Here is a 25064-nt window from a genome sequence, read left to right on the forward strand (position 1 = left end):
ATATTGAGTTCTATGATCCTGGTTATACAAGAACATCACAACTTTATGGGAATCCTGCAAGACTGTGGTTTTCCTGAATTATTTGTAGCCTATAAAAAAGCAGGACAGATGAAAAATGTACGATGTTTGGTCATGAGAACAAGGGCCCAAGCTGAGATACTTGAGAGGAGTAATGGTCTTTTTTTTAATCAAATAAATTTTTATTGAACATATTCTGATCAAACAATATTACTCAGGGCATTAAATTACAATGAAAAGCATAACATAACCAAACACCCCCTCAATCCCTCCCCCACCGACTCCGACAGCATTCCCCTCCCCTCTGTTATATCTTAAAAACAAAGTAATTCTCATTTACCCTTTATGGTAGAAACCTAGAAGTGCATTGTGCAAGTATTAGTTTATACAGTATGTTACAGGTTTGGAATCATTCCTCTCACACTCCCTTATATTGTATCCATGGCGCCCATATTTTCCCATATATATTCTGTTTCCCTCTTTTTTCATATATACCTCTTTCCATCTGTATAATGTACTCTACCCGTTTAGAATATTCTTCACCCGAGGGGGGATCAACCCCAGTCCAATTTCTTGCAATTAATTTCCTGGCGCAGTAAAGTATTCTAGCAATGGCTATTTTAATATTTTTATCAGCTACGATTTCTTCCACATAGCCCAACAAGCATGTAATAGGATCACCAGAGACACCGCATCCATACGCCCCTTCAATCATAGCGAGAACCCCAGACCAGAACGTTGATAGCCTAGGGCACTCCCACATCATGTGGAATATACCCGCCTCCCCGTTTCCACATCTCGGGCACTCTGAGTTTGCCCTCAGCCCCATTTTGTGCATTATTAGCGGTGACCTATAAACTCTATTTATTACATAAATGTGTGACAATCTTGCAGGTTCGCTCATGGAAAGCTTAGGTATATACTCCAGGATATTTTCCCATATATCTTCTCTTATGTATATCACTTCCTCTTCCCATTTACTTTTAGCTCTCAGTGGAAACTCCAGGAGAAATGTATGCAGCAAATCTCTATACGTCCCTGAGATTACTCCCCTGGTGCCCCCTCCTGACAAATATACTCCAGTACCAGATCTGCCTCCACTACCAGTCGTTGTTTGGCTCTTTGGGATCTAATTGCATGATTAACCTGCCCATAGTGATACCATTCTGTTTTTGGCAGTAAGAACTAACTCTGCAACTGCGAGAAAGGTTTAAGATCTTCCCCCTCCATTATTTGATACATATAATTTATTCCTCTACCTGTCCACTCTCTTATAGTGCCAATTTTTTGTATCTCCGGGAGATTGCTATTATTTCATATGGGTGTAAACTTGGTTAGTCCCCTTACTCCCCTCACCTTCTTTAGTGTGTTCCAGGTTTTATGTATGAGATCCATTGTAGGCATTTCCCCCCCCCCAGTCTTCCCATGTCTCCTCCTTCCAGTAACGGTCTTTTCTCCATGGAGTGCTCCAATATTCTTTTAATAGATCCACCAGACCCGGAGAATGACCACCCTCTAAAATGCTGACTTTGAGCCGCCAGAAAATACATTTCCGGGTTCGGCAGCGCCAATCCGCCCTCATCTTTGGGTCTTTGAAGAATTTCTAGTCTTATTCTTGCCTGCTTCTTCCCCCATACCAGAGCTCTGATCATCACATTCAAAGACTTAAATCTCTTTTTGGATATCCACATAGGCGCATTATGTAGGACATACAACAGCTTGGGCATCAAGATCATTTTAAAAAGGTTTATCCTCCCCACCACCGTTATATGCAGCTTAGTCCAGATATCTATTTTGGCTTTCAATTTTTTGAGTAATGGTGCTAAATTGATATTGAGGTAATCTGATACCGATAAAGATACCTGTATCCCCAAGTATTTAAATACTTCTTTACACTGCAATTTATTTTCTTCCTTTTCTCTATCTGTCCATTCTACGTCTCGATCCACTTTAAACAAAACTGATTTAGACCAGTTAATCTTCAGCCCCGATATCGCCCCAAACCTCTCGATTATCTGCATGGCACAACTCAATGACTCAGATGGATCACCTAGAAACAATAAGAGATCATCCGCATACAAAGCAATTTTTTCCTCCAATCTTCCATACTTGAACCCTTGGACCTCTCTCGTTTCCCTGATAACTGCAGCAAGCGGCTCGATTGCTATGGCAAAGAGGAGCAGCGACAGTGGGTATCCCTGTCTGGTTCCCCTGCCCAGATGGAACGAGGGGGATATCGCTCCATTAACTCTAATTTTGGCAGTAGGTTGGGAATACAACAATTGCACCCACTCGATAAACCGTGGTCCAAAACCAAATTTTTGCATGACTCCCCACAAATATTCCCATTGTACGCTATCAAGCGCCTTTTGGGCATCCAGTGAGGCGATTACTCTACGACCTGGGTTATCAGCCTGCAATTGGAGATTGAGATATAATCTTCTTACATTTACTACCGTAGATCTATTGGGCATGAATCCCGACTGATCCGGATGTATCGAAGAAGAAATGGCCCCAGTCAACCTATTAGCCAAAGCTTTTGCCAGGATTTTAACATCAGCTGTTCGTAATGAGATTGGTCTATATGATTCAGGTACTCAGGGGTCCTTCCCCTCCTTGGGGATCACCACTATCACCGCCTCCCTCATAGAAGCCGGCAACAACCCTCTCTCATTGGCCTCCTCAAATACTTTCAATAGTTTAGGAATCAAAAGTTCTGCAAATTGTTTGTATACTTCTGACGGTAGACCATCCATACCCGGGGCCTTCTCATTGGTCATGCCATGCAAAGCAATCTCCATCTCCTCCACAGTAATGGGGGACTCCAACCTCTCTATGCTCTCATTGCTTAGCTTAGGGAGCGACACTAAACCCACGAAATTAGCAATCTCCTCATTTGTTACTGTCCCTTCCGAGGAGTAAAGTTTTTTTTATAAAAGTCCCTAAAGATTTTCAGTATCCCCTCCAACTCTGTAACAGTCCTCCCTTTATCATTCACCATTTCATAGATAAACGAGTTACTTCTTTGTGCCGAGGTTATAACAGATAATAGATGTCCCACCTTCTCCCCCTCAGCATAGAAACTGGTTTTCTGGAACGCCTGTATTTTTGCCATTTTATCTAGTAAAATCTTGTTTATCTTATCCTGCGCACTCCTCAGGCCCCGCTGCGCTTCAGGTGTGTTATTGCTTTTCTTCCTCCGCCCTTCCCAATGCTTCCAGACTTTCTGCTTCTTCTTTTTTAGTTTGTGATTTACATCTACAGATATCTCTAAATAAGAGCTTTCTAAGAAAGGCCTTCATCGCATTCCACTCTATTAATTTATCTGTACTACCGTCATTATGAATAAAAAATTCTTCCACTTCTTCCTCTATCTTCTGAACATTAAGATGTTGTAACCAGATCGGATGCATTTTCCACCCTTCCCTAACTACACCCCTCTGGGGCCCATACCTAATGGTTACCATAACTGGACTATGGTCTGAGATTACTCTAGGGAGATATTGTACCTCTCCTATCATAGCATCTGCCAAACCATCCGCTAACGCCAAATCTATACGTGATAACGTGCCATATGATGCAGAGTGGCATGAGTAGCACCGTTTTCCTGTATTCCTGACCCTCCATGTATCAATCAACCCAATTTCTTTAATAAAGTTACCAAAGACTGTATTGGTGCTGTCTTGTACACCCGGTTGCCTCTTACTCCGGTCCCAAAAAGTGTCCACTACATTATTAAAGTCTCCTACCATCAGTAGCGGCATCACTCTACCTCTTTCAGCATACTCCCACATGATCCTAATTTTAGTGCTAGAATAAGGGGGGGGGGGGTAAAGTGCCACTATACACATTGTCCGTCCAAAAAACATCCCTTTAACTGTCACCCCTTGCCCCTCTGGATCAATATAGACGTCAATTTCCTCAAAGGGTGTGGAGCTATTAATTAAAATTGATACTCCTCTAGCATAATTAGAGAAGGTAGAGTGATATGCCCTTTGTATCCACCTTCTGTTTATAATATGAGTTGTTTCCTTTTGTAAATGGGTTTCCAAAAGGCATATCACACCGAGGCCCCCCGATCCTGCACACATCCCGCCCCTAAAGTTCCAACTCATAACTCTAAAACTACCCATTATATGTAATTAACAACATTTCCTTTATTTTACCATTTCTCTCCCCTGCTGTCGGTGCCCTCCCCCTCCCCTCCTTGTATGTTCTCTGGGAGCTGTGGGTTCTCCACTCCTGGTCCAGACTTCCAGCTGAAGTCCTCCACTCCTAACCTCTTTTTAATACCGCAGCACATACCAAATATGCCTCTCCTTTCACGTTATCCCCCCTCCCCCTCCCGCCATGCCTTAGAATACTTTCCACATTTTGACTCAGTAAGAATGAAGAAAGTTAGAACTATGTACATTTCACAATGGTACAATATATCTTTGGTTTCAAATATTATTCGCCACCGCCCTGCCCTCCAACAAGGGCACATATCTGAAGTCCATATGCTTCGCAGCGACTCCTCCCTTCTTTGTCCAATATTTTCCTTCTGAAAAAGAGAGCCATGCCACAATAGACCAACAATAGGAATCCGATTAATCCCGAACCGAAAAAGAATAAGGTAGAAAAAAGGAGGTGAGGGGCGAAAAATAAAAGCCCCCCCTCCTACTCACTTGTCCAAGACTATATAAATGCTTGCATAATGTGCTCTACAGATGACCCCTCCTCGAGCAAGCAATCCCAATTGCTAAATAGTCACTGCAAAGCAAAAAAAAGTCCGTTTAACAAATGTCCTCAGCCGACCGCTCCATTAAGGAGTATTTTAAATTCCGTGGTAGTCTCTCAATCTTTGGCTTGTAGAGATTTCGCATTAATGTCAATCCATTCTGTGGCCTCCTCTGGCTTCACAAAAAAGAAAACTTTATCCATAGCTACCACTCGCAGTTTGGCAGGGAACATTGAGTATGTTGCACCTAGTTCTCTCAGGCGTCTTTTTACTCCTCCGAATTGCATTCGCTGCTTCTGGACAGCTACCGAATAATCAGGGTATATGCCAATCCATTGGCCATTCATTGTAATCTCATCACACTCCCTTGCTTTGCGGATAATGATGTCCCCATCCCTATAGTGAAGCAGCCTTGCAATCATAACTCGCGGTCCTTTGCCCGGGGGTTGAGGCTGCGTCGGTACCCTGTGTGCCCGCTGTGGGTAAAATTTAGTGAGAGAGTCTGCTCCAATCTGGTCTCTCAGCCACTTCTCAACAAATTCAGTGGGATCTCTTCCTTCAGTCTTTTCCGGAAGTCCGACTATCCTAATATTGTTTCTTCTGGAGCGGTTCTCCAGATCGTCGTTTTTTGCCATAACTTCAGAAATTTGTTGTTTAAACTGTTCTTCAGACTTTGTGAGTTTATTAATCCGATCCTCAGCCTCTCCCACTCTGGTTTCCACCTCTCCAGTCCTGGTATTGACCTTGTGCATGTCTTTTTTAATGGTGGCCACTTCAGAATGTACACCCAGGACTTGCTGTGTTGATGTAGTTAGTGCCTGTTTACAAAAAGACACCACAGCGAACACGTCCTTAAGAGTGGGGTTCTCCTGTATGTCACACTCCTCCTGTGCGGTCACAGACATCATCTCCCCATCGGTGTTACTGCTCCCTGGGGACGTTCCTCCTTCCCCCTCAGCCTGTGGCGCCATCACTTCTTCCCCATCCACCTCCTCCCCTCTATCCGACTCTTGCTGATCGGTGCTCTCCACATTGCGGGCATACCTCTCCAGCTTCGCCGCTACATTCATGCGGCGCTGGTAGGCCGCATTAGCCTTGGCCGCCTCCTCCCTCTTCTCGGCGCCATCTTGGGAGCTGCATCCTTCTCCACAGCCCACGTCCTTCTGTCTCTGGCGGGTCATTCCGGCTCACCTCAACACTCCGCAGCACTCCCGGTGATCCGCAGCTCTTCCCACACCTTCTGGTTGGCTGAGGCTGGCGGTGGCGGCGACGGATCGTCCTAATTAGGTAGGCACCGGCGGGAGAGCGCGAAGACACGTCTTCTCACATTGCCTACCAGGCTCCGCCCCCGAGAGGAGTAATGGTCAGTGAGTACAGCGCTCGGTTGCCTCTGTCAGACGTTGAATAGAGAGGTAGGCCTACTAATTGATTATTCAAATTCTTAAGCAACGGGGGATCAGAACCTCATTTTAGTGATAGGTGGGAGACCCTCACGATCATAAAATGATGACATATCCTAACAACATGCCATCACTTTATGAGCCCATTTAAATGATAAAATTCCATTTGCCGGCAGTCACCACTAGGGGGAGCTCTCTGTTCATTGAACTTTATAATAAAACTATGCAGGAAGCAAACACTAGTGATGGCTGCAGGCGGTCGGGTCTGTATCGTATATTTCTACATTTATGCAGGGGGGGTTGGAATTTTGTATCACAAAATGAAGCTCCAGCTGCTTTGGAAATACATCTACATAACTTTACATTGATGGCTGGTGCTTCGATGAAAGGAAAATAATAAGCACCGCCGTGATGGCATAATCAGGAATATTGATGCTACCAGAAGATCCATCACCCTCTGCAGACATTTTTTTATCACATGACTAATTCAGGGACAGTCCCCGGCGCATACCCCCCTTACATAATGTGTATACCCCCCTTACATAATATGTATACCCCATATTCTGGGGTCTGGAAGAATGTACATATTTATTCTGGTCAGCTGTGAAGTAAGCCAGCTCCGCTGTGTAATAATCGTTCCATCAAAAATAGATTAAAAGTGTCAAACGCTGTTAATTAAATATGTTTTAATTAAGATTTACCCATAGCGAACGCAATAAGGACAATCACTCATGAAAATAACACATATACAGTGCAGAGAGGTCAGGGGGGGTGCAGTTAAATGACCACAAAATGAAGAGGATCACTGGGGGTTAAATCGCTGAAAACCCCTCTAATTTTGAGAGCAGGGGGTCCGAAAATCCACTATGTAAGTGTATGTTTGGCCAATCCGTTAACACAGGAGACTTTGAGACCCCTATTCCCAGTGCTGATCAATGCATTTGCTGGCAAAACTCTTTTAAAGGGCCCCCAAAACATTTTTATTGTTGCATATTTATAGTATTTTGCAATTAAAAAGGATTAGGAAAAAAAATAATAAAAATATACGCCCCACCTGGTTGTGTGTGGTATTGCAACTCAGACACACCACTTGATCTGTAATACCAAACACAACCTGTAGACAGGAGCGGCGTTGTTTCTGGAAGAGGGCAGCCATGTTTTTCCAACCCCTTTCACATTCCACCATAACTAATCTATATGGGATTTCCACTTTTAATAGTAGGGCTTGTTCACATGTTGCGCATTTTGATGCCCCCCTCCCCATGTAAAAAACAAAACAGCGTTTTATAGAAACAATGCTCAGTTGTCCTTCAGTTTTTTGTAACTTGAGATGCGTTTTTTCCCCAACCTGCAAAAATGTTATGTGTGAACGAAGGAGAAAAAAAAAATTCAGTCCTATGATGTGTAATCATTCATCATCCGGTCCCCCGTTAGGACTTGGAGTATCGCCTCCGGGCAGAGTCCCGGTAGAAGTGGAAGATTTTCTGGGCAGAGAGCTGGGCGGCTGCTATACATTGCTGGAGCTGCGGAGAGGAGAGACAGCGGTGAGAAGAGAGCGCCAGCGGTGAGCAGAGAGCGCCAGCATCCGCCTGATACGTGGAGAAGACATTATTAAACCCCCAGGCTCCCCGCGCCCACCGCCTCCTCCTCCCGTCTTCTACCCGCTCACTTTATGAACTGCCACGGGGAGCCGCAGCTATTTGTTCAATTTTAATGATTCTCTTAACATCATTTTATTAAATTGTCTCTCACTCAGTCTGCCTGGAGGAGGGGGGAGGACGAAAATAAAAGAGGAGAGAAAATAGACGCGGAAACTAAAACACACCGACAGCAGAATACAAGGCTAAATGACCGTCCTTCCCTCCGCAGGGCGACGCCGACAGACGGAAAATGATACGTAGGGTCTGAAGGAAGATGAAGGACAACATTGTGCTCCTGCTGTAGGGTAAAAGGTGATATACGAGACATGGCTATCCTCCCACTGTGGGATAACATACAGCAGATATGAAACATGGCTATCCTCCTACTATAGGGTAACATAAGGGGTATATGGCACATGGCCATCCTCCTACTATAAAGGTAACATAAGAGGTATATAGAACATGGCTATCCTCCTACTATAGGGTAACATAAGGGGAAAATGAGACATGGCTATCTTCATACTATAAGGTAACATAAGAGGTATATAGGACATGGCTATCCTCCCACTGTGGGGTAACATACAGCAGATATGAAACATGGCTATCCTCCTACTATAGGGTAACATAAGGGGAAAATGAGACATGGCTATCTTCATACTATAAGGTAACATAAGAGGTATATAGGACATGGCTATCCTCCCACTGTGGGGTAACATATAGCAGATATGAAACATGGCTATCCTCCTACTATAGGATAACATAAGGGGTATATGGCACATGGCTATCCTCCTACTATAGGGTGACATAAGGGGAAAATGAGACATGGCTATCCTCCTACTATAAGGTAACATAAGAGGTATATAGGACATGGCTATCCTCCCACTGTGAGGTAACATACATCAGATATGAAACATGGCTATCCTCCTACTATAGGGTAACATAAGGGGTATATGCCACATGGCTATCCTCCTACTATAGGGTGACATAAGGGGAAAATGAGACATGGCTATCCTCCTACTATAAGGTAACATAAGAGGTATATAGGACATGGCTATCCTCCTACTATAGGGTAACATAATAGGAAAATGAGACATGGCTATCCTCCTACTATAAGGTAACATAAGAGGTATATGAGACATGGCTATCCTCCTACTATAAGGTAATATAAGGGGTATATAGGACATGGCTATCCTCCTACTATAGGGTAACATAAGGGGAAATGAGACATGGCTATCCTCCTACTATAAGGTAACAGAGGTATATGAGACATGGCTATCCTCCTACTATAAGGTAACATAAGGGGTATATAGGACATGGCTATCCTCCTACTATAAGGTAACATAAGAGGGATATGGGACATCGCTATCTTCCTACTATAGGGTAACATAAGGGGTATATGGGACATGGCTATCCTCCTTCTATAGGGCAACATAAGAGGTATATGTGACACGGATATCCTCCTACCATAGGGTAACGCAAGGAAGATCTGACACAAGGATATCCTCCCACTACAGGGTAATATAGGCAGATGTGGGACATGGCTATCCTCCTCCTTTTATGGGGTAACATACGGCAGATGAGACGTCACTACAGGGTGACATTGACAGCAGAGCTGTGGGACATGGACTCCGCACAGCGACAGGCAGGAATACGCCGGTAACATCAGTATTCACCAGAGACGAGCGATCAGACAAAATATGAGATCCTCTCCAGCTGGGACCGAGATTTGTACAGAGATGGAAAAAAAACAAGTCAGAAATAATGGCGCTGCGTTCTCCACCACCTGGGATCCGAATATCTGCAGAGGAGACCAGAATGTAATCTTCTCCATATTTGGCACCGTCTCTGCTCAAACCACAAGGACAGGACGGAGGAGCAGCGGCAGACGTGCGCCGTCTGTACGTGGGGGTAGTAGGGAGAGGTGCACAACAGCACGGAGGAGGCGACGTGTCACCAAATACTGGAGCCTGAGCCGAGGGTTACCGGGGTGCGGGTAATGCAGGAGGTCTGTACGGTCGGCACAGCTAGAACTATTCTAGTGCATCTGATTTTGAAACATCGTTCCTCTGTTATTCCTCCTGGAAATATATTCATAAACAAATGGGACGTTACCATCTGACGTCTGTGGGGCACAGCCCCTAAAAAGACAGACAAAACCCAACCAGCAGTGTCTGACACCGAGGTGCAGCTTTCCTCGTACCTCAGCCACCAGTGCCAGGCTGATCATTAGATAATGGCGGGTGACGACAGCTCTGTATAACAAGCGGCCGGGGCTGGGGGCGGCCGGCCTTGTCCCTGCCTCACTGAACAGACACATGGTCACATTAGGGAGAAGTGGAGCATTTGGTCAATTAGATGCAGAGAAGAGCTGGCAAGAAACCGCGCCGTCTGCAGAGCCGCGCGCTGCCTGGAAATGCCGAATGTGAGAGACGGGCCGTCAATTACCCAGGGATGATTGTGATGATCCGCCGGCCACCTGGAGGGGACGACACTGGCGGGCAAGGGGAGCAATCTCTAATTAATTCAGTGCAGAGGCCGATGGAATAAACACAAGAAAGGGGAAAGCAGGAACAAAACCAGCATCTGCCACACCGCTCCAAGACCCCCGTCCCAGAGATGTGCGGGGCCCCAAGACCCAGGTCCCAGAGGTGTGCGGGGCCCCAAGACACCCGTCCCAGAGGTGTGCGGGGCCCCAAGATACCCGTCCCAGAGGTGTGCGGGGCCCCAAGACACCCGTCCCAGAGGTGTGCGGGGCCCCAAGACACCCGTCCCAGAGGTGTGCGGGGCCCCAAGACACCCGTCCCAGAGGTGTGCGGGGCCCCAAGACACCCGTCCCAGAGATGTGCGGGGCCCCAAGACACCCGTCCCAGAGGTGTGCGGGGCCCCAAGACACCCGTCCCAGAGGTGTGCGGGGCCCCAAGACACCAGTCCCAGAGGTGTCCGCTTCTCTATGAACACCTATATGTTGTAGGGGAATGCTACAGGCTGCCATAATCCATCAGTCAGTGTACAAGTCCCAGAGATTTTCAAGCCTCAGCTATAGGAGGACGTCAGTCCTAGAGGTGTAGAAGCCTCGGCTATAGGAGGACGTCAGTCCTAGAGGTGTAGAAGCCTCTGCTAGATCACGTCAGTCCTAGGGGTGTAGAAACCTCTGCTATATGACGTCAGTCCTAGGGGTGTAGAAGCCTCTGCTAGATCACGTCAGTCCTAGGGGTGTAGAAACCTCTGCTATATGACGTCAGTCCTAGGGGTGTAGAAGCCTCTGCTGGATGACGTCAGTCCTAGGGGTGTAGAAGCCTCTGCTGGATGACGTCAGTCCTAGAGGTGTAGAAGCCTCGGCTATAGGAAGACGTCAATCCTAGAGGTATAGAAGCCTCGGCTATAGGAAGACGTCAGTCCTAGAGGTATAGAAGCCTCGGCTATAGGAGGACGTCAGTCCTAGAGGTGTAGAAGCCTCTGCAAGATCACGTCAGTCCTAGAGGTGTAGAAGCCTCTGCAAGATCACGTCAGTCCTAGAGGTGTAGAAGCCTCTGCAAGATCACGTCAGTCCTAGAGGTGTAGAAGCCTCTGCTAGATCACGTCAGTCCTAGGTGTGTAGAAGCCTCTGCTGGATGACGTCAGTCCTAGAGGTGTAGAAGCCTCTGCTGGATGACGTCAGTCCTAGGGGTGTAGAAGCCTCTGCTGGATGACGTCAGTCCTAGAGGTGTAGAAGCCTCTGCTGGATGACGTCAGTCCTAGAGGTGTAGAAGCCTCTGCTGGATGACGTCAGTCCTAGAGGTATAGAAGCCTCTGCTGGATGACGTCAGTCCTAGGTGTGTAGAAGCCTCTGCTGGATGACGTCAGTCCTAGAGGTGTAGAAGCCTCTGCTAGATCACGTCAGTCCTAGAGGTATAGAAGCCTCTGCTAGATCACGTCAGTCCTAGAGGTGTAGAAGCCTCTGCTAGATCACGTCAGTCCTAGAGGTGTAAAAGCCTCTGCTAGATCACGTCAGTCCTAGAGGTATAGAAGCCTCTGCTAGATCACGTCAGTCCTAGAGGTATAGAAGCCTCTGCTAGATCACGTCAGTCCTAGAGGTATAGAAGTCTCTGCTAGATCACGTCAGTCCTAGAGGTATAGAAGCCTCTGCTAGATCACGTCAGTCCTAGAGGTATAGAAGCCTCTGCTAGATCACGTCAGTCCTAGAGGTATAGAAGCCTCTGCTGTATGACGTCAGACCTAGACGTGTAGAAGCCTCTGCTGTATGACGTCAGTCCTAGGGGTGTAGAAGCCTCTGCTGTATGACGTCAGTCCTAGGGGTGTAGAAGCCTCTGCTGTATGACGTCAGACCTAGACGTGTAGAAGCCTCTGCTGTATGACGTCAGACCTAGACGTGTAGAAGCCTCTGCAGTATGACGTCAGTCCTAGAGGTGTAGAAGCCTCTGCCTGGAAATGCCGAATGTGAGAGACGGGCCGTCAATTACCCAGGGATGATTGTGATGATCCGCCGGCCACCTGGAGGGGACGACACTGGCGGGCAAGGGGAGCAATCTCTAATTAATTCAGTGCAGAGGCCGATGGAATAAACACAAGAAAGGGGAAAGCAGGAACAAAACCAGCATCTGCCACACCGCTCCAAGACCCCCGTCCCAGAGATGTGCGGTGCCCCAAGACCCAGGTCCCAGAGGTGTGCGGGGCCCCAAGACACCCGTCCCAGAGGTGTGCGGGGCCCCAAGACACCCGTCCCAGAGGTGTGCGGGGCCCCAAGACACCCGTCCCAGAGGTGTGCGGGGCCCCAAGACACCCGTCCCAGAGGTGTGCGGGGCCCCAAGACACCCGTCCCAGAGGTGTGCGGGGCCCCAAGACACCCGTCCCAGAGATGTGCGGGGCCCCAAGACACCCGTCCCAGAGGTGTGCGGGGCCCCAAGACACCAGTCCCAGAGGTGTGCGGGGCCCCAAGACACCAGTCCCAGAGGTGTCCGCTTCTCTATGAACACCTATATGTTGTAGGGGAATGCTACAGGCTGCCATAATCCATCAGTCAGTGTACAAGTCCCAGAGATTTTCAAGCCTCAGCTATAGGAGGACGTCAGTCCTAGAGGTGTAGAAGCCTCGGCTATAGGAGGACGTCAGTCCTAGAGGTGTAGAAGCCTCTGCTAGATCACGTCAGTCCTAGGGGTGTAGAAACCTCTGCTATATGACGTCAGTCCTAGGGGTGTAGAAGCCTCTGCTAGATCACGTCAGTCCTAGGGGTGTAGAAACCTCTGCTATATGACGTCAGTCCTAGGGGTGTAGAAGCCTCTGCTGGATGACGTCAGTCCTAGGGGTGTAGAAACCTCTGCTATATGACGTCAGTCCTAGGGGTGTAGAAGCCTCTGCTGGATGACGTCAGTCCTAGAGGTGTAGAAGCCTCTGCTGGATGACGTCAGTCCTAGAGGTATAGAAGCCTCTGCTGGATGACGTCAGTCCTAGGTGTGTAGAAGCCTCTGCTGGATGACGTCAGTCCTAGAGGTGTAGAAGCCTCTGCTAGATCACGTCAGTCCTAGAGGTATAGAAGCCTCTGCTAGATCACGTCAGTCCTAGAGGTGTAGAAGCCTCTGCTGGATGACGTCAGTCCTAGGGGTGTAGAAGCCTCTGCTGGATGACGTCAGTCCTAGAGGTGTAGAAGCCTCTGCTGGATGACGTCAGTCCTAGAGGTGTAGAAGCCTCTGCTGGATGACGTCAGTCCTAGAGGTGTAGAAGCCTCTGCTGGATGACGTCAGTCCTAGAGGTATAGAAGCCTCTGCTGGATGACGTCAGTCCTAGGTGTGTAGAAGCCTCTGCTGGATGACGTCAGTCCTAGAGGTGTAGAAGCCTCTGCTAGATCACGTCAGTCCTAGAGGTATAGAAGCCTCTGCTAGATCACGTCAGTCCTAGGGGTGTAGAAGCCTCTGCTGGATGACGTCAGTCCTAGAGGTGTAGAAGCCTCGGCTATAGGAAGACGTCAATCCTAGAGGTATAGAAGCCTCGGCTATAGGAAGACGTCAGTCCTAGAGGTATAGAAGCCTCGGCTATAGGAGGACGTCAGTCCTAGAGGTGTAGAAGCCTCTGCAAGATCACGTCAGTCCTAGAGGTGTAGAAGCCTCTGCAAGATCACGTCAGTCCTAGAGGTGTAGAAGCCTCTGCAAGATCACGTCAGTCCTAGAGGTGTAGAAGCCTCTGCAAGATCACGTCAGTCCTAGAGGTGTAGAAGCCTCTGCAAGATCACGTCAGTCCTAGAGGTGTAGAAGCCTCTGCAAGATCACGTCAGTCCTAGAGGTGTAGAAGCCTCTGCTAGATCACGTCAGTCCTAGGTGTGTAGAAGCCTCTGCTGGATGACGTCAGTCCTAGAGGTGTAGAAGCCTCTGCTGGATGACGTCAGTCCTAGGGGTGTAGAAGCCTCTGCTGGATGACGTCAGTCCTAGAGGTGTAGAAGCCTCTGCTGGATGACGTCAGTCCTAGAGGTATAGAAGCCTCTGCTGGATGACGTCAGTCCTAGAGGTGTAGAAGCCTCTGCTAGATCACGTCAGTCCTAGAGGTATAGAAGCCTCTGCTAGATCACGTCAGTCCTAGAGGTGTAGAAGCCTCTGCTAGATCACGTCAGTCCTAGAGGTGTAAAAGCCTCTGCTAGATCACGTCAGTCCTAGAGGTATAGAAGCCTCTGCTAGATCACGTCAGTTCTAGAGGTATAGAAGCCTCTGCTAGATCACGTCAGTCCTAGAGGTATAGAAGTCTCTGCTAGATCACGTCAGTCCTAGAGGTATAGAAGCCTCTGCTAGATCACGTCAGTCCTAGAGGTATAGAAGCCTCTGCTAGATCACGTCAGTCCTAGAGGTATAGAAGCCTCTGCTAGATCACGTCAGTCCTAGAGGTATAGAAGCCTCTGCTGTATGACGTCAGACCTAGACGTGTAGAAGCCTCTGCTGTATGACGTCAGTCCTAGGGGTGTAGAAGCCTCTGCTGTATGACGTCAGTCCTAGGGGTGTAGAAGCCTCTGCTGTATGACGTCAGACCTAGACGTGTAGAAGCCTCTGCTGGATGACGTCAGACCTAGACGTGTAGAAGCCTCTGCAGTATGACGTCAGTCCTAGAGGTGTAGAAGCCTCTGCTGTAATGCTCCAGTCCTAGGGTCCCGCGAGTCTCTGCTCACAAAGAGCAGACATAGAGCTGCAGGTCTTAGCTCTCATACATTATTCCTGGAGGTACATGAATCTCTGCTCACTCCTAGAGGTGATGGTATTTCTGCGTCGAGCATGATGTCCTGATTTTTTTCTCTCCTCCATGGATCTTAGAGGTTTCTCATCTGCACTAATTAAATTGTAAACTTCTCCTGATGTCCCTTCCTATAGGTGTCGTCATTTTCCGGTATAAATCAGTGGCCCTTGCAGTTTCCAGACTGCCACCTCTGTCTATTGGTCGCCGACAGCCGTATTCTCAGTGCTCTGTGGAGAGCGGCAGACGGCATTACTGTGTAGACACTGAGCCTGCCAGACCGCCATCAGTCACCGGCCTGGAGGCTGCCCAGGACTGTCCAGAAATACTGATATTAGCATAATGCAGTATCTCGGTCCTCAGAGGCAGCGTCTCCAAGAAGCGTGCAGGGCTGCAGACACCAGCACAATGCTGCAATGTCCTGAGTGGGTGCCAAGCTGTAATAACACCTACTATTTAACAGTCCACTGACGACATCGGGCCTGGAGGCCTATGTGGGTGTTTCATAAACTACACTTACCCAGAGGAGAGATGATAAGTGTATGATTACTGGGGCTCCAGCTGCTGAAATCCCCCACTGGCCCAAAGTCCCCTGTGGAACGTGTTACTGAGCATGTGCGACCATCACTCATATAGACAGTGAATAGAGTGGTGGTCGCACACGCTCAGTAAAGCTTCAGTGACCTCTGGGACCACTTTTCTTGTGATCGGTGGAAGTCCCAGAAGTTGGACTTCCAGCAATCATACATTTGTCACCTACCCTGTCTATAAATGATATACAAGTTGTTTACTGGACAACCCCTTAACACTCTATGAAGCACATATCCATCATGGAGGTAGGCCCACTCCATAGAGGGCAGATACTGGCTGTGTTATGCAACCGAGATCTGTGTCAAACAGGATCAATTGGGTCTAGCCTAGATCCACCCCTTAAATCCCGCTGCCAATCTTTAAAAGTGGCATTTAAATTGCGCGACCCTACCCTGCCGTCTGTTCAGAGAGCTCATTGGCGCCCCATGTGACGTGATCCACAAAGAATGCAAACTGACACGAGATCCAGGGGAAGGGGGCACACTGGAGGATCCCATCACTGGCTGGACTTCATAGGAGACTGTGATGGGGAGCACATGCATCAATACATTAGTACTGCAGTATATACACTGGCATGTAAAAGTTTGGACCCCCTGGTCATAATTACTATTATTGCGAACAGTTAAGCAAGTTGAAATGATCTCCAAAATGGCTAAAGTTAAAATATGGCACATTTCCTTTGTATTTTAGGCAAAAAAAAAAATTGCCGTATTTTTCGGACTATATAACGCACCTAGGTTTTAGAGGAGGAAAATAGAAAAAAAAATGTAAGCAAAAAATGTGGTCATGATGCCCTGTTAAGGGGGATGGGGCCAGCTGCTGACACTGTTATAGGGGTAATGTCCCCCAATTCTGTTAACATCCCCCATCCTGGTATATATGGCCACCTCATCCTGATATGCATGGCACCCCCATCCCCATCCTGATATGCATGGCCCCCTCATCCTAGTAGGTATGGCCCCCCTAATCCCTCTTCCTGGTAGGTATGGCTCCCCTCATCCCTCTTCCTGGTAGGTATGGCCCTGGTCATCCCTCTTCCTGGTAGGTATGGACCCGGTCATCCCTCTTCCTGGTAGGTATGGCCCCCCCTCATCCCTCTTCCTGGTATGTATGGCCCCCCCTCATCCCTCTTCCTGGATGTGATTGGCACCCCTCCATCCTGGTATGCTTGGCACCCCCTGATCCCCATCATGCTGTACACAAAGAAAAAAAACAATTATACTCACTTCCTCTCTGTACAATCGCTGCGTCCCGCTCTGCTGCCAACACAGATCTCGGATTTCAGTCAGAGCTGCTTGTAGGATTGCTAGAGAGGCTAATCAGAACCCCCCACTTGACTGCAAAAGACCTTCAGGCTGTGTGCCCACGATGCGTTTTTTAAGTGTTTCCACAGCGGCAAAAACGCTGCAGAAACGCTTAAAAAACGCATGGTAGAAGGTCTGCCATGTTCCCCAATGATAATAAGCATGTGCTGTGCACATGCTGCGGAAATTTCCGCTGCGGAAAAAAACGCAGCATTACCAATTATTTTGCGGAAGAGCTGCGTTTTCGCCGCCATTGACTTGCATTAGAACGCGCCAATTCCGCAAGACTGAATCTGTACTTGCATAATTGGCACGTTCTAATGTGCGGATGGTACCCGGGTGTGGAGGACAGGAGACTCTCCTCCACACCCAGGTACCATTAAAAGCTGTAAAAAAAGAATAAAATAAAAAATAAAGATTATATTCACCTTCCGACGGCTCCTGGACTCCTTCTCTGTGCTTGCCTGCAGATCGCGCAGGACTGAAGGACCTGCGGTGACTTCACAGTCATGTGACGGCAGGTCTTTCAGTACAGCGTACCGCGATCTGTCGGCAGCCAGCACAGGAGCGCAGCAAGACTCCGGGGGCCATCAGAAGGTAAGTATAGGTTTATTTTTTGACATTCTCTCGGGTCACACTATATAAATCCATGCTGTTTGCATGGATTTATATAGTGTGACCGAGTTGTCAAGCACTTTCCAAGTGATGCTAAAATCACTTGGAAAGCGCTTGTCAACCCGCATGCGGAAATGCAAGTGAAGAACGCTTCATTTCCGCATGTCCCTGGCAGGAAAACGCATGTACAATCCGCATGTACAATCCGCATGCGTTTTTTCTGCCAGGGAGATGCAGAAACGCTCAGGAAAAAATCCGGAGCATTTCTGCATCGTGGGCACATAGCTTCAGAAAGATTTAGCAGACTCTGGAGTTGAGGTACATTGTTCTACTGTTCAGAGACACCTGCACAAATATGGCCTTCATGGAAGAGTCATCAGAAGAAAACCTCTCCTCTGTCATCACCATAAAATTCAGCGTCAGAAGTATGCAAAAGAACATCTAAACAAGCCAGACGCATTTTGGAAACAAGTCCTGTGGATCGATGAGGTTAAATAGAAGTTTTTGGCCACAATGATCAAAGGTATGTGTGGAGAAAAAAAAGAGCACAGAATTTCAGGAAAAGAACATCTCGCCAACCATTAAGCATGGGGGAGGATCAATCATGCGTTGGGGTTGTGTTGCAGCCAATGGCACGGGGAACATTTCACGGGTAGAGGGAAAAATGGATTCAATGACATTTCAACAAATTCTTGATGCAAACATAACACCATCTGTACAAAAGCTGAAGTTGAAAAGAGGATGACTTCTACAAATGAATAATGATCCCAAACACACGTCAAAATCCACAATAGACGACCTCAAAAGGAGCAAACTGAAGGTTTTACAATGGCCCTCACAGTCCCCTGATCTGAACATCATTGAAAATCTGTGGCTACACCTCAAAATAGCAGAGCATGCAAGACGACCCAGGAATCTCACAGAACTGGAAGAATTCTGCAAGGAAGAAAATCCCTCAAACAAGAATTGAAAGACTCTCGTCTGGCTACAAAACGCGTTTACAAGCTACTAGGTACTAACCATGCAGGGTGCACAAATTTTTGCATTGGCCCATTTTCCTTTTTGTAATTTTTAAAATGTAAAAAAAAAATGACAATAGATTTTTTTTTCTCCCTAAAATACCAAAAAAATGTGTCATCTTTAACTTTAGGCCTTTTGGAGATCATTTCATCTTCAACTTGCTTAATTGTTCACAATAACAGTAGTTTTGACCAGGGGCGCCCAAACTTTTACATGTCACTGTAGAAGTGATCAAAGACTCACAGGTTCAAATTTCCAGTGGGCTCTAAAAAAATAAGTAAAAAGCATTAAGAAAAATGTTTATAAAAAATATATATATATATATATAAATAACTCCCCTTTTTCCACAGTTAAAAAAAAAGTAAAAATAAATAAAGCGTACTCAGCATTGCCGAATTTATAAAAGTACAATCACTCAAAATATAACATTACCTAACCCATAAGGGATAATGCCATAAAGGAAAAAAGACAAAATTGCCATTTTTTTGTATGTAATAAAAACATCACATGTGCACCCAAAATGGTCCCATTAAAATCTACAGCTTGGCATACAGCAAATAAGCCCTCGCCCCCACTCCATCGCAGGAAAAACTAAAAAGTTACACGTCTCGGACTCAAAAATCAAATTTTTTTTTATTTTTTTTTTTTAGGAAATTCAGATTTTTTTTTTTTTTTAACCCATTTGAAAAAAAAATTAATAATAATTATGAATTGCCGCAATCGTACTGATCTGGAAAATCATGTTGCCAGGTTATCTTTCCTGTACAGTGAACGCTGTAAAAAAAATAAATAAAAATAAACAAAAAAAAAGTTGGAAAAGTGTTTTTTTCACCGTTTTAATTAACTTGGATTCCCCCCCTCCAATTTTCTGTACATTTCATGGTAAAATTAATGGTTTAGTTGAAAACTACAACTCGTCCTGCAAAAAAAAAAACAAAAACAAGCCCTCGCATGGCAATGTGGGCGGAAAAAGAAAAAAAAAAAAAAGGAGAAAAATAGGCACAAAGCGGGATCTCTCGGGATGGTTTTATTCTGGGGGGGATACAGTTGGACGCTGTGTAGACTGTATACTGACACTTACTTCCGCGGGGGAGTAAACGCCTCGAGTGGAAACGGTTAATATTTTCTTTTCTGTGCTCTCGATGGCAAACGTCAAGACGGCGCGGCTCTCCTGGTGGAATAAAGCAAGATGGCGTCGATCAATTGACAATTTTCGACTGGAAATTTGGCTGGCAAGCCGGAGCAGAGGGTCTCCATTGATCCTGCCCACATACTTTATTTTGACCATGGCGATCGAATGATTACATGCCCATTAGAGCAGTAGATCGGCCATCAGTAGTGGAGAACCCATTTCCAAGGTGCAGGTGGTCTAGAATAATGCAGGGGTGGCAGTACGAAACCAGCGGTGGGCACCTTCCCCCCACTACTGACCTTTTGTTCTTTGGCAGTGGGATCAATGGTTAATTGACCATCATCATCCAGAGCACAGGTGACCCCGCAGAACGTAGTGCGCATCGGGAGCCCGGCGTCCATCATACCCATACAGGCCGCGTTCAGGAAGCAGGCGAGTAACTGGGATAAGTTACGGCTTCAAACAGTAAAACTTTTGAAGTATTTTTCTTTTCGTACCAAATCAAATCATACCATTAGGTCATTAGGATATGATCTACGTGCAGCCAAACCTAGGCTATTTCTTAGAAAAACAATTCCACAGGTTGCGGTTCAGCTCCATTCACTTCCATAGAGTTGAGTTGCAATACCAGATACAACCCACAGGGGGCAGGGCTGTGCAAACAGCCAAGCAGGCTGTGCTCCACCACTTCCATAAGAAGCCCCCCACCTGGTGTGACACAGATAGTCCCCATTTACTCCACGAACGGAAAAAACTTCTAATGGGGACTAGCCCACCAATAATACAATAACAGGATAGGTGATAAATGTATGAATTGGGGGGTGGGGAGGGGAAGGGGTTTCGCTACTCGTGACCCCTATTGATATGAGAACAGGGGTCCCGTGCCCCAGTGTGAATGGAGCGATAATGTCCCACCAATCTGCAACTCCTTTGAAAAAGAGACAAGCCCACCTTAAGACTTTTATAGCATAGTAGCATAGCCGTAAGATACGCCATAAATGTTAGATAGTTGGGGGTGTCCCAAAACCTTCTGTTTACCATATTAGCGAATGGAGAGAGACCCTCGCATATGCAGCCACCTCTGCCATTCATTTTTGGCCTGTGGGGTAAATTTCTAGGACAGGAAGTAGCTTGTCTGACAACTGACAGTCACCGGCCACCAAAAAGGACCTTTCCTTTCCGCACAGCCCTCAGCCTTCTGACGTTGCTTGATTGATCCCAGGCCTGTACAGTCATGGCCAAAAGTTTTGAGAATGACACCAAAATTATATTTTCACATGATCTGCTGGCCTCTGGTTTTTATTAGTGTTTGTCTGATGTTTATATCACATACAGAAATATAATTGCAATCATATTATGAGGACCAATAGGTTATATTGACAGTTAGAATGAGTTAATGCAGCAAGTCAATATTTGCAGTGTTGCCCCTTCATCTTCAAGACCTCTGTAATTCTCCCTGGCATGCTCTCAATCAACTTTTGGACCAAATCCTGACTGATAGCAGTCAATTCTTGCATAATCAATGCTTGCATTTTGCCAGAATTTGTTGGTTTTTGTTTGTCCATCCGTCTCTTGATGATTGACCACAAGTTCTCAATGAGATTAAGATCTGGGGAGTTTCCAGGCCATGGACCCAAAATCTCTATGTTTTGTTCCATGAGCCATTTTGTTATCACCTTTGCTTTATGGCAAGGTGCTCCATCATGCTGGAAAAGGCATTGTTGGGCGCCAAACTGCTCTTGGACGGTTGGGAGAAGTTGCTCTTGGAGGACATTCTGGTACCATTCTTTATTCATGGCTGTGTTTTTAGGCAAGACTGTGAGTGAGCCAATTCCCTTGGCTGAGAAGCAACCCCACACATGAATGGTTTCAGGATGCTTTACACTTGGCATGAGACAAGACTGGTGGTAGCGCTCACCTCTTCTTCTCCGAATAAGCTGTTTTCCAGATGTCCCAAACAATCGAAAAGGGGATTCATCAGAGAAAATGACTTTGCCCCAGTCCTCAGCAGTCCACTCCCTGTACCTTTTGCAGAATATCAGTCGGTCCCTGATGTTTTTTCTGGAGAGAAGTGGCTTCTTTGCTGCCCTCCTTGAAACCAGCCCTTGCTCAAAGAGTCTCCGCCTCACAGTGCGTGCAGAAGCACTCACACCAGCCTGCTGCCATTCCTGAGCAAGCTCGGCACTGCTGGTAGTCCGATCCCGCAGCTGAAACAGTTTTAAGATACGGTCCTGGCGCTTGCTGGTCTTTCTTGGGTGCCCTGGAGCCTTTTTGACAATGGAAGCTCTCTCCTTGAAGTTCTTGATGATGTGATAGATTGTTGACTGAGGTGCAATCTTTGTAGCTGCGATCCTCTTCCCTGTTAGGCCATTTTTGTGCAGTGCAATGATGGCAGCACGTGTTTCTTTAGAGATAACCATGGTTAACTGAAGAGAAACAATGATATCAAGAACCAGCCTCCTTTTAAAGTGTCCAGTGATGTCATTCTTACTTAATCATGACTGATTGATCGCCAGCCCTGTCATCATCAACACCCACACCTGTGTTAATGGATCAATCACTAAAACGATGTTAGCTGCTCCTTTTAAGGCAGGACTGCAATGATGTTGAAATGTGTTTTGGGGGTTAAGGTTTATTTTCTGGGCAAATATTGACTTTGCAAGTACAGTAATTGCTGTTAAGCTGATCACTCTTTGACATTCAGGAGTATATGCAAATTGCCATTACAAAAAATGAAGCAGTAAACTTTGGAAAAATTACTATTTGTCTCATTCTCAATACTTTTGGCCATGACTGTAGTGTGTAAATAAAGTTCTTACAAACGTGAAAGATAAAGGATGCTGGGAAATGTAGTCCAATCAGGATATCAGTGACAGAGGAAGCAGCTAACTTCTCCTCCGACTCACTATAGAAATCAACACAGGAAAGGAAAACTCTTATTATGCCGACTCCGAGCAGCGAAACGTCAGCCATCATGCTCCTCTAATACCCAGACAAGATAATGATGATGATAAGAGCCGCGACAAGAATCAGCCGCCAGATCCTTTTAAGCCCCCTTTTCCCAGCAGGGCAGACATCCTCAGTTCAGGACATGACATCTTAATTCCAGTGCTACCTGCACAGCTTTAATTATCCAGCTAATTTCTGGCAAATTAAAGGGGATGTGAAGTCAGCTTTTACTGCCTGATTTCAGTTCTGTGTTACATCTCTGAGTACAACATGTTCTCCGGAGACCGGGTGAAAACTCGAGCACAGATCCAAAATTTTCCAACGGATGAAAAAAATAATAATAAAAAAAAAGGGACTAACCTGAAAATACCAACTTAAAAGGAGTATTGCCATCTCCTATCCCAATATATAGTAGGTGTAATAATAATATTAGCAAATACCTCCAATTAGAAATGTAGTACAGTTCTTCTGATTCGCTATGTCACTTACCCCTATTGCAGGGCATTGCAGTAGCTTAAGTATCTAGGGTTACAACCACTCATATAGTGACAGTTAGCTAGTTGCTAGTGGTCGTAACTATGGATATCTAAGCTACTGCAATGCCCTGCACACGGGATAAGTCACACAGTGAATCAGAAGAACTATACCACATTTCTAATTGGAGGTATTTGCTAATATTATTATTATTACTACACCTATTACATATTGGGATAGGATCTTGGAGATGGGAATAACACTTTAAAGGGGTTTTTCTATCCTATAAAGGAGAGGGAAATGCGGATCATGAGAATGAAGGGCAGCTCTGTCCTCTTGTTCCCTGCCACCTGAACTACCGGGTAAAAATTGTAGTGAGGTCCTATTAAAGTGAATGTAGTTCCCAAGTGACTAGGAGAGCTGCAGTGCAGGGAAAGCTTACATGGGGCTGCTGGGTTGTCAGGATGCCCCAACGATTGTATCCTATGTTTCACAAAATCATCAAAAATCCCATTGCAACAAGTGGAGGAAAACTGGAGGCTTAGTAAACGGAGCAAAATTAAGGTTGATGGGTCCGATTGCAAAATATCAGAAGACAGCCGTACTGGGGTAATAATATTATTAATAATAATAATAATAATAATAATAATGGGCTGTAGAATAAAGCCCCCCATAACCAGGACATGCCAGATTCCTTATCTCCTCCGACAATCATCGACTGGGGAAGAGTCAGGGGGCCCCATACAAGTTAGATATTGGTGGGTTTGGCTGACTTTTGTCTTATGTGTATGGGGGTTAAAAGACCCCTTAAAAGGCAGGCTAGAGATCATTCCATCTGCAGACGGTCTCTGCCCCCCTAACACATCGCCCCCACCCCTCCACGCAAATGATGACATTTCCCTCAGCGGGGATTACGTGGCTGATCAGGGCTGCAATGATCGGGCGTGAAAGACACATGTGACGTTCCCGTCTATACGTCTCTTTACATCTGTGCGCTCTGTTCTGCTGCTTCTCAGGCTGAGCCGACTGCCACATAAAATCAGATGTCTCTGCACAATGGCCGGCATCCTATCACTGGGAGAGAACGGCCAGATAAGGCAAGAAAGTAGCGGGAGAACAGGAAGAGATCCTTGTACTGACAGCCATAAGCACTGGCAGAATAACATGGAGGGGCCGCCGTTCATTCAGAGAATGTGAAGAACGTGTGCCCTCCAGTGGACAGTCAGGGGTATTACACTTTGTAATAAAAGGATACGGAGCCCCCGTCATTGATGACCTGAAGGACGATGGTAATCGACGTCCGCGGGTGCAGGGTGCCCAGGATCACAGCCTCGCAGGTCTCCCGAACCAGCTGCTCCTGGGTTTTCTCCTGTATGGCTGATAAGGAAAAAGCAGAAATAAGGAGGAGATGAGGTCCTGATAAAAGACAATTACTGCACATGTTCATGCCTGACAGATGTGGGGCCCTTTCTGGAGGACGGGTCGCCCATGTGCACCTCTCTCCATTGACTTCCAAAAATAGTCAGCGGTTTTCAAGACTCCCATAGAAGTGAATGGGACAATATAAGCGTCTGAAATGTGACTATCCCTTTAAGACTATTGCTTTTGCCTATCCCACATGCTCTGGCGTTCTCTGATCGGCTGCAGTGTATAAGCGTAAGCTCTTCAGATGAACCTTTGATGTTACAGTGTGGAGACCCTGCGCCACCAGCTCACACCCTGACGTTTTGCCCATTGCTATACTTAAGGTTGTGCAGGTTTATTTCTTAATATTTCCTTATAGCAGTCGGACAGCTGCTTTTTCTAAACCAGAGCTGCCTTCAGCCACCACAAGGGGGAGCTCAAGTGGAAGCCATATACATTTATTATCAAGGATAGTGCAAAAAAATAAAAAAAATGTATGCTGTTAGCTCCCCCTAGTGGTGGACAAAATGTTGTCATTTAACAGCGGCAGTTAAGGGGCCTTATTCCTCAGCGCCGCTTTTTAAAGTCGCT

At 46.5% G+C, this 25064-nt stretch overlaps 1 protein-coding gene across 4 annotated transcripts in view; it reads right to left on the reverse strand.

Moving 5' to 3' along the window:
• Positions 1-313: 313 nt before the first annotated feature.
• Positions 314-25064, reverse strand: part of EXOSC5 (exosome component 5) — a 34019-nt gene continuing 9268 nt past the window's right edge. For 2 of the 4 annotated variants that reach the window (XM_073641606.1, XM_073641607.1), the window contains exon 3: positions 314-7661. In XM_073641606.1, the coding sequence (XP_073497707.1) occupies positions 1380-2492 (1113 nt within the window). In that variant the 5' untranslated portion in view covers positions 2493-7661 and the 3' untranslated portion in view covers positions 314-1379. Of the gene's footprint in view, positions 7662-18757; positions 18780-19595; positions 19686-19945; positions 20087-24324; positions 24447-25064 lie in introns of all 4 variants that reach the window. The other 2 variants (XM_073641609.1, XM_073641608.1) reach the window with 2 other exon arrangements.

Source organism: Phyllobates terribilis, unplaced genomic scaffold, assembly GCF_046119375.1.
Source record: "Phyllobates terribilis strain yellow unplaced genomic scaffold, ASM4611937v1 Scaffold_7__3_contigs__length_470593459, whole genome shotgun sequence".
NCBI lineage: Eukaryota > Metazoa > Chordata > Amphibia > Anura > Dendrobatidae > Phyllobates > Phyllobates terribilis.